Source organism: Paroedura picta, chromosome 8 (assembly GCF_049243985.1).
Source record: "Paroedura picta isolate Pp20150507F chromosome 8, Ppicta_v3.0, whole genome shotgun sequence".
In the NCBI taxonomy this organism is placed as follows: domain Eukaryota; kingdom Metazoa; phylum Chordata; class Lepidosauria; order Squamata; family Gekkonidae; genus Paroedura; species Paroedura picta.
In genome coordinates, this window is record NC_135376.1 from 32,616,542 (window position 1) to 32,627,189 (window position 10,648).

The 10,648-nt window shown below is 38.7% G+C and overlaps 1 protein-coding gene across 2 annotated transcripts in view; it reads left to right on the forward strand.

Moving 5' to 3' along the window:
- The window catches only part of SLC25A36 (solute carrier family 25 member 36), a 36,274-nt gene extending 26,496 nt beyond the window's left edge, over positions 1-9,778 (forward strand). For both annotated transcript variants that reach the window (XM_077348940.1, XM_077348941.1), the window contains exons 5-7: positions 1,912-1,978; positions 3,754-4,043; positions 5,203-9,778. In XM_077348940.1, the coding sequence (XP_077205055.1) occupies positions 1,912-1,978; positions 3,754-4,043; positions 5,203-5,396 (551 nt within the window). In that variant the 3' untranslated portion in view covers positions 5,397-9,778. The remainder of the gene's footprint in view (positions 1-1,911; positions 1,979-3,753; positions 4,044-5,202) is intronic.
- Positions 9,779-10,648: the final 870 nt, after the last annotated feature.

The window sequence follows — 10,648 nt, forward strand, 5'->3', positions numbered from 1 at the left end:
GGTTTTCTTTTTCTCAGACATTTCCCTTGCATAGTCCTCTGATAATTGTCCAGGCTTGGAAGGAAGGTCCTGCTGAATCTAGTGGGACAGGCCTGATAAAATACAATTTTAGTTTTTTTGTTGTTGTTGGTTGATTGGAGAATTGTACTGGACATGAGTAGTTTGAAAGTTTGTATAGTTCTACTGCTTAACAAGTTTTAAATTGGCAAAATGTATATTAAGATTAATGCTAAATAAAACATACTGTTCCTTTTGGAACAACAGAAGACATTACCGTTTTATCCTATTAAAAAAATTGAGATCTCTTTTATGCATCACACTTTCATGCTTGGAATAGGTAGCCTGCATGCTGGCAGTAATGGTCTTTAAGAAGGAAGGAATGGGGCATTTGGTGAATGCAATTCATATTACTAATTAACTTGAAGCACTTTGCAGTAGTTTAAATACTGCAGGTAAGTGCTCCTATTTAAGAACATGAGACAGGAACTTTGAATTTTCCAGTTTTTCTTTTAACCAAAGTTTAAAACAGTTAAGATCCTTTGGCATTTCTGTTTTTGAGCTTATGGCCATTCATATTCAAGTGTTTTCCCCTTGTGTGGATGCCAATGGAGATTGACCAAAAAAAAACTGGTGTGCAGATAATACTTCATTGTTTATGTTGAGTCCACAGATGTGGCCTTATGATCTGTGGCTGTGTAGCTAAAAGTGAAGCAAACACTCATCCCAACTCCCTGTTTCCATTACCTATAGGAAGGGAGTATGATTTGTACTGTCTTACAAGGGGCAATAGTTTGGGTATTTTAAACCTTGTGAATCTCACAGGTCCATTCTGTAGACGTGCTGCCAGACACATGAAGTGTTTATATATAATTTTGCAGCTATCTAAACCTGCATTCCCACATGGCTGTTCTATTTTCTGTGATTGTGCAGTGGGAAAGAGGTAATCTAATCTCAGAAGTGCTAGAAGAATCATACTGTTGTTGTTCATTTTACCAAGACACTGAATAATAGCTGTCTAGATACTAACTAGTCCATAGTAAATATGCTGCAGTACTGTGGCGCAGAGTGGTAAGGCAGCCATCTGAAAGCTTTGCCCATGAGGCTGGGAGTTCAATCCCAGCAGCCGGCTCAAGGTTGACTCAGCCTTCCATCCTTCCGAGGTCGGTAAAATGAGTACCCAGCTTGCTGGGGGGGGGGTAAACGGTAATGACTGGGGAAGGCACTGGCAAACCACCCCGTATTGAGTCTGCCATGAAAACGCTAGAGGGCGTCACCCCAAGGGTCAGACATGACTCGGTGCTTGCACAGGGGATACCTTTACCTTTACTGTTACTCTAACAACTCCTGGCCAACCAACAGCCCTTGCTTTTGAATCCTAAATAGAACTCATTGGGAAAATTAATGTAACAGCCTACTTAATTATAGTTTGGTATTGGAGTGTTAATGTATAGTAAAGTATATCTTAGCTGTACCACATTAAGTAGTTTTATTCAGTTAACATTCCTTTATGCTCCAGTTGTATTGCTGATTAATACATTAAATTTACAGATACTATTCTGCACAGACTTTAGTTTCTCTTGCAAAATGCTTTTATTTGAAGTGCATTTAAATTCAATTGGCCTAGTTTCTATCTTTCTGTCTGAAATGTGTCAAAAAAGGATTTGTAAGAATAAATTGGCAAAAAATGAGTTGTGTACTTATATCTATTAAAATACTAATTAGAATAATGCAAAAGTTTATTGCCTTTGTAAACTTGTAAAAGTAATGAAAAGTAATAAACTTATAGAAGTTTTAAAAATTAACATAATGCAAGTCCACATCAATTCACATTTTATTGTGTACATTTTTCTTTTCAATAAACTATTTTTGTTACATTAGCAAGGTCAACTTTTCTTTTAAATATTTGTTTAGGTTTTACGGCAATCACAGCAACCAATCCAATTTGGCTAGTAAAGACCCGGTTACAACTTGAAGCAAGGTAAGAGCCCTTTCGAGGAGTGTAAATTAATTGGTTCAAGTGAAACAGTAAATTATAGTTTAATACTATGTGAACATACCTTGAGGCAGCTAAAGGCTCACTCATGTAGTCCCTCATGCATGGAGAGTAAACTGGTTACTTCGGCTTCTGGCAGTTACAGCCAATCCAGCAGGCTATGGCTTTCAGTTGCCTTGCAAACCATGATTGGGATCATACTGTTTATAATCCTCTTATGATCAGCACAGTCCTGAGGGTGGCCAGGGCAGAGATGGCTGGTTGTCTACACAAAAGCAGCACTGTGCTGCTCGGTTTCCTATGGACGTTCCACAGAAGGAAATACATGTGCCCCTCTGCATACTGATGCATCCACCATTTACAAGTTCAGGCTCATTTTAACTCATTGTGGGGGGAGATCCAAATTTTTCATAATGCCAGAGAATTCTTTCTAAATACCATTTTAATGGCTGTAGCATTAAAAAGGGGTGGCACTGTTATGTCTAAGATCCAGAGTCCACCCGGAGTCACACTGGGTACAGATTTTTATGCAGTCCAAATAACGTGCCCAAATTATTTATTTTTTTAATATTTATATACCGCCGCTCTCAAATGCCTTGCAGCGGTTTACAGAATTCATAAAAACAATAAAATCCCATATAAACCCATTAAAACGTAAAACACAATATCATGACGGCAGATAATAATTATGTCAGATTCAGATGGGTAGCCGTGTTGGTCTGAAGTAGTACAATAAAATCAGAGTCCAGTAGCACCTTTATGACCAACAAAGATTTATTCAGGGTGTGAGCTTTTGAGTGCAATATAGTTGCACTTGAATATATATTCCCTGTCATGTAAGCAGTTCATAGTCTGACAAAGAGTGCTTGCACTCATAAGCTCACACCCTGAATAAATCTTTGTTGGTCTTAAGGGTGATTCTGGACTCTGATTTTATTGTCCAAATTATGTCATGAATTGATTATCTCATTATGTCCACACCTAGCTAGAGTGTATCTAGCCATATCTATACCTGGCTAAAGTGTAGTGCTAAGAGTCACTCCACTAGTGCATCAGAGATATTCCCTGGGCTATTTGGGCCTTTCTTCAGGATTGCACTGTGTTTGTAGTTTGGTCCTTGAGTGACATAACTATTTTCATAGGACTTTATTTTGTCTGCAGTTCAGAAGTAGATGTTCAGGGCAATTCAATGGAAGAAAAACTAGAGCCACATTTTGGCATTACTGAAAGTTCACTGATTCAGCGCAAGTTTTATTCTGTTTTTATTCATAACACACCTTTGCTTATCCATAGAACTCTGAATACATTCCTGAAATGTTAGATTGGAGTCCTGTACCAACTAAGAGGCCAACAAGATTTCTTGGGCTTTGAGATTCCCAAAAGCTTGTATCTAAGGTGCAGGACTCAAATCTAGCAATTCTACTCCAGATGGACATGAGCGCTCGCTAAAACTTCAGCTTGCCAAAATGCCTTTTTAGATGCTAGCTTTTGAAAGCTTTGCTTTAAACCAGGGGTAGCCAAACTGCGGCCCTCCACAGATGTCCATGGACTAAAATTCCCATGAGCCCCTGCCAGCCATTGCTGGCAGGGGCTCATGGGAATTGTAGTCCATGGACATCTGGAGGGCCACAGTATGTCTACCCCTGCTTTAACCAGTCATTTTAAAGGCCTTGCAGCGGCCCCTAGGACACATGGTGTTAGAACCTGGAAAAACGTTTGGAACTATTTGGTCTCGTGACCTTTCTTCTCCTTTATTTCAGGAATCGTGGGGAAAAGAGGATGAGTGCTTTTGAATGTGTGCAAAAAGTCTATCGGTCAGATGGATTTAAAGGTTTTTATAGAGGCATGTCTGCATCCTATGCAGGCATATCAGAGACTGTTATTCACTTTGTAATATATGAGAGTATTAAGCGGCGGCTGTTGGAATGCAAGTCTGCTTCTGCTATGGACGAGGAGGATGGATCAGTGAAAGAAGCATCAGACTTTGTTGGCATGATGATGGCTGCAGCTACTTCCAAAACTTGTGCCACCTCTATAGCTTATCCACATGGTAAGGAAGGTTTGTTGATTAACCAGAATTTTGAAAGCATAATATTGGTCTTTTCATCAGCGGCTAACAAAAACATATTGCAATCATACATTGGCATCATTCAGCTTGGAAAATTGATATATACCACTTATGCATGGGTTGTTTGCCCAGCTTGAGTGCTGTTAGGATGTGGGTTTCATCCACCTCCCCCACAGCACTATGATGTCCTCCTTCCATGGTTTCTCCATTAAGAATGGGCATGAAGTGGCTCGTGAGCTAAGTTCATGGTGAATTTTGAGAGGTTCGTGATTCACAAATTCAAGTTTGTGCTGGGTTAGCCAGCATGAACTTTCAAGCTGTTTGTGGAGGTTCATGCTGATTTGTGAGCAGAGATATTTCCAGATAGACAGTCTCTGTTCAATCAAAATGTTAGCATAACTTCAAAGAAGCAACTTGGAGGGCACATAGAAGAGCAACCGGGGAAAGTTCTGTGTGACTTCAATGTCTCTAGCTTGCACAGCACTCTATGCACTCCTGTACCTATCTGCTTTTATTCTGACAGGTGCAGGTTCAGGGGTGCATAGAAGGGATCTTGCATAAGCCAGAAACACGAAACTTCCATCCGATTCTTCTCTACCTGTTCTTGAAGTTTAGTGAGGATTGGATATGCAGGATCCCTAAAGTTATGACCCCCAAAGTATGCAGGATCCCTAAAGTTATGACCCCCAAAGTTATGACCCCCAAAGTCAAAGTTATGACCCCCAAATCTTGTCAGAATGACAAGATTGCTCTGTGTTTTATCTGTCACTGATCTCCATGTTGTGAATGCTGTTTATTTGGAAGAAGTGGCCTGTAACCATCCCTGCTGTTTTTAAAAGCATTCCTTATTGTTGGCAGTAGAATACACAAAACCTTCAAAATTGTCTTACTGTTCTCTGAAACATATTTGTATTCTATTATTGCCTCTTTATATTTTTGAATACTGTTGTCAGACAGCATGGCTCAAAAGTGCCTGAATAAAATTTAAAGGTAATAGGGAATTAATGCTAATTCTACCAAGAATGTGTGAATATCCTTTTAAAATACACCGTGGTAACCAGATATTGTCTCCCTTTCATTTATTCATGTTATGCATTTGGAAGCTGTTATCATAATACACTTTTTTTCTTTTTTTATGCAGAGGTTGTACGAACAAGGCTACGAGAAGAAGGAACAAAATACAGGTCTTTCTTCCAGACGCTGTCTTTGCTTGTGCGGGAAGAAGGCTATGGCTCTTTGTATCGTGGCCTGACAACACATTTGATTAGACAGATTCCAAACACAGCTATAATGATGGCTACCTACGAAGTGGTAGTCTACTTGCTCAATGGGTAGCAATGCTACCAGCTATCTCTGGGATGGAGGAAGACCAAAAGCTTGCAGTGGACCATGTACTCGTAGAATGGGAGATTGGTTTTTCTCCTGTTGAGAAAAAGCAGCTATGGACAACCTGAGAAGCTGGTGGTAGGCAATCATGCTGCCTTATCAGATGGTATCTTTGACAATGCGATAATAAGAAGCTGCTCCCAAGGCAATGCCTTCAAATGCCTCGCATTTCAACATTTTCTCCAATTATGTCAACTCTCCTAATGCAGTTCAGTGGGCATCAGGACTTCTTTGTGCACAGAGGGACATAGTGCATGTTCCTTTTGCAAGGCATGCTACACTTTTGGGTGAGCTTGTGTCAGTTTTGAAGCTGATTCATAGATCACTTGTATGTGAAACTCAGTTTTGCAGTTCTAAATAAAACGAAAGATTCACATAAAGCTGCCCATTTTACTATCTCAGGGGGTCTGACAGGGAGACCTTGGTTTTGCAGGGGGGGGTGGCCTTCATTTGTACAAATGAGGGGGCAGGTAGAAAATGTCTTTTCTCCCCTTTGGTTTTCAATGTGGTTCCAGTTTCAATAATATTGATCACTGGGATACCTGGTGCTGGAGGGGCACATTGTATTAATAGCCCTAAGCATTTACTCCCTGTGGGAACACAGCCTTAAGAAGATCCACCTGAAATTGAAACTGATCACAGCTCTTCCTCTCTTGGACACATGCTCAAAATCCCAATGATTTCAATGGAACTTAAACACTTTGGTGTTCTGGATTATGGCCTTGTTGACTGCTAGCAAACTGAATGCTAGGCTTTTGGTGTGCTGGAATGTTTAGAGTGCCTCTTGAAATCCCTGAAAACCAATGAAGCAGTATGTACCTAAAGGGCAGGCTATCAAGTGTTCAGCCAGTCAGCATTACACTAGCTCTGAACAAGCTTTTTTGGTGGCTTGTTCCTGCACTATTTAATGTTAAAACTACAGTAACCAGAGTACTAAAACGCTACTGGATTTAGTGAATGCATAGAGTTTCCCCCCATGTCAAAATCAAGTTTAACTATCAAGGCTGGTGATATAAATAAGAGGAGAGAGATTTTAAGCATTCCCTTATGCTTTGTTCCTTTGCTTCATTGTGAAGCACTTTCTGAAAGACTGTATAAGTGGAACCTTTAACTTTTTGTAATGTTTGACTGTTGGAAGTAAGTTTTAAGTGTTATATAAGCTCTGCTACATTGAAGAACAGGTTTTGCTTACTCATACTAGCTATATATGTGTGTCTCCCCCCCCCCCCCAAGAACATAATCCATTCAAAATAACCTCTGTTTTCTAACAAGACATCAATCACACTTATTGACGTGTTCTGCAACTACCACTGTTTTAAACAATGAGGTGGCAACTTTCTAAGTGAATGTTACTGAAGTACAACTAAGTAATGTTTCCAGGAAAGAAAGTTAGTGAATATATGTTTGCATTTGTGCAGCAACTTGATCCTTACAAATTTGCATCTTTGACACTTTGTGACTGTTGGCTTGTAACATTGTCCGTTTCCTTTTACATTTCAGTTCAGGTTTGCCATGGTAAAGACCTTTTAAGCCCGTTCACTTTATTGGATTATTCAGGAGTATGCTCAATTCCCACATGCTGGACTTTTGGGTTTTTTTACAGTTTTTTACCATTTTCAGCAGGAAACCTTGTTCAAAGGATGCAAGGCTTGCTTCCCTTGCAGCTGGTGCTGATGCAAGTATATTGTGGGCTAGAGGTGCAAACCATTTTCAGATATTGCTGGAAGCATTCAGTATGCAAGGTTTTCTGATAACTATTGGGTAGCTCTTCTGCTTGTGCCTAGTGTGCCCTTCATCTTGTGGACAGAATGCTTCTCTGCAATGAATGGAATGCTTAATATGAAGGGTAATGTTCAGTACTAAATAGTCTTTCCTTGTTCCTTGTTAGGGTCACTTGATGTTGAGTGAATGCTGCCAGATTCTTAGACAGGCAAGGGAGCAGTCAAAACTACTTTTCTCTAATGCTGTGATTACCTCATTATACAAACCTTCATGGCCATTCAAATATGCATATGAAAACCTACTTTTCAAGTGTGCAATAATTTATAGGTCAACATGTGGCTAGATTTGCATGGAAATAAATTGTTAGGAGAGAAAATATATAATGATACCTCCTTTTACTAATTTAATCTGGTATACCAAAAAGCGGTGGTTTCCATGACCATCACAAGTTAGGGCAGGGTTCAAAGCACTACCAAAGGACTGAAGCTTTACAGAGCAGAACTTATCCACTTCTCTCTACCTGCCCCAACTGGGTGCATTGTGATAAATGCATAACTATGCTCTGCAAATAGAATGTTGTTGCATGTACAACATGAGAATGGATTCTTGTCTGTTTCCTCAGGGTCAGTCTTAGGCTAGTCTGTAGAGTTCTCTGATCTCCACCCCATGAGTGGCATTAGTGGAACATAGCTTGGGAAGCTAGAAAGACTGATTCTGTGACTGGAGTTATTCTTTTGGCTACAATCCACTGTTGATCAGGCTCAATCTTCAGGAAGAGAAAAGTACACAAGGAGAGCAATTTCTCTGTTGTCCCTACCTGATTTATCTTTGTAATTCTAAAAGTAGCTGAACTAGAATTCTTGGAAAACATACTTATAAATTTCAGGGAAGTTACCACCAGAAGTTAGTAGCTTGTGGATATGGGTTTAGCTGTATTTGAATCCTAAAACCAGATTATATGTAACATATCACACACACACACAAGCATCCAGTTTCATCCTTAATAGGAGGGTAGAAAAATGTTCTCTCCCACCTCTTCCCCATTACTTTCCAGTCTTCATATCTAGCTCTTATTTTTCATGGGATTATTATTTTATATAATAATAATTATTATTATTTAACCAGTTATATATTCGAAATCTTTGAATACCTCTTAAATGTTCCCAAAGAAACTGTGTAGCTTTCCTTGTATACTAAACAAGGAACAGTTGAAATGCTTCTAAAGATAAAATGGGGAAGATCTTCAATGAACATCATTAAAATAAAAGAATTTGTTCTTTCCACTGTCATATACTTACATTCCCAAATAAAATATGCTTTTAATACAGTAGATATTAAACCATAACTCTTTGAAAAATCAGCATTTGAGAACTATTTTGCACACCCATCTTATGCACTGTAATTAGAACCCCCCCTACTGTTATGTACTTGAAGTAGTATATGAACAGTAAACCAGAAGGTGGCAGCATAACATGCCACAGTAGGAAACCATGTCTTTATAATATTGCCTGTGTCAATTTTTTAGCATGTTGGAAACATGAGAATACTGGTTTAGTGCCATATGCATGGGAACAAGCCATATTAGGTTCTCCTTAATGAGTAGACAGATACTCTTTGAAATTGAGTTCAGTACATAAGGAATAAACTTACTGCACAACTCAGACTGAAAATTCTACATCAAAGTTAACTGTGAATGTATCAGCAAGCTTTCCTGTTGGGTGTACATCCTGATCTATGAAGGGTTTTTATTTTTAAACAGTGGCAAACACACATTGCTGCATTTCATAAGATTAGGGCACCATTATTGAATGCCCTATTTGGAGCAGGTGTTTTTTATAATAAGGATTTTTCTTATCTAGAGTTATAATCAAAGGCAGGGATCAAAAGAGCTACATTAGGTATGTCCAATTTTTTTCTTGGTATAGAGCAGACTCCCTAACTATAACACAAACTGCTTTTGAAATTCTCCATAATGTGAAAAGTGGTTTACTGTGTGGAGTTAGAGTTCTGCTTTACAAAGCATTCTGAGACATACTTGGGCATATGGAACTAGTATGGCTGTTTTAATCCCAGTCTTAATATTAGTATATCTGGTTTATACTGCGATACACTCCATGAATTTCCTTGAACCTATGGTGTTGGCTGACATTTGTTTCTATTATTTATGTTTGTTTTTATGCTTCCTGATAGTTTCATTCCTTTTGATAGTTTTAAAAAACCTATTTCTGCAAATTGGAGACTTGTCAAGTGTGGTTGGTGTTTTTTTTCTTTTTCTTAATTTAATTCTGGAAACAAGCAGCACCCTGTTGTGTGCATGGGAAAAGTTAAAAACAAATACTTATCTGTCTTTAAGACCTGACATTCTGCACTATTTTAGTTTAATTTCAAGCATCTACATACCCTGCATATGTGAACATAGTATGATGCCCTGAGTAGTCATGGTAATTTGCCAAGTCCAACGTTCTACTGCTCTTGTGAGGTTTGCTGCTCTTCTTGCATACCATGTAGTTGGCTGTAAAACAATGTAAAATTTTGTATTTATATTATATTGGCAACTTTTGTTTGGACTGCTGAGTTTCAGAATAAAATGTGCTTATCCAAATCCAGTAGACACACTTCCAAGACTGTCTTTCTTGCATGTTACCCTGTTGTGTAATCTTGAACTAAAGTATTTACAACATTTGAGAGACTTCTTAGGATATATAATTTAACAAGTCCACAAGTAGCATCATAACTATTTGCCTATGTGCCCTTTTGTCCCTAATGAGGACTTAAAGCAATTTGTATTCTCTCGTCCTCCATCTTATCTGCGCAGTCAGCCTGTGAGGGGGGTTGAACAGTGGGTTTCCATGGCACAGTGAGGATTTTTAAAAATTCCTGGTTTTCCAAGATCCTCGTTTAGCACTCAAGTTGCTATATTGAGGCCATGAGAGCCAACAGGATGCAGTGATTAGAATGTTGAAATAGGATTGCAGAGATCTGAGTTAAAATCCCCATTGTGCTGTGGAAGCTTGCTGGGTGACTTTGGGCCAGTTGGCAAATGAATTTCCTGACAAAAATATCTTTGACATTGTGAAAAGATGAATGCTGTGCAGTTGTTGTAATCCATATAATTTGTATTAGATATCCCCCCCCCCCTTTGAAACAATTTCCATTAAGAGTGCAAAATGCAATGAGCAGAAAGGTCAGCAATTCTCACAAATAATTTGCTTGGTTCTCTGAGTGCTTTCCTCGAAACAACGCCTCATCTACTCTTTTGTACACAGTCTCCAAAGAGTATAATTTGTGCTGATTTAGAGGATCATTCACATTTTAGACATTTGTTATCACAGGAAGGACTGGGATGGAATCAATCAGGCCAGTAGTCCCTTCTCATTTGCAATACAAATTCAATCTAATCCCTTTGTGAAGCTGTTTAAGGCTCAAATTTTTTGTTTGATTTTAAAATCAGAGGATGAAGAAAACAAATGTTTCTGTTT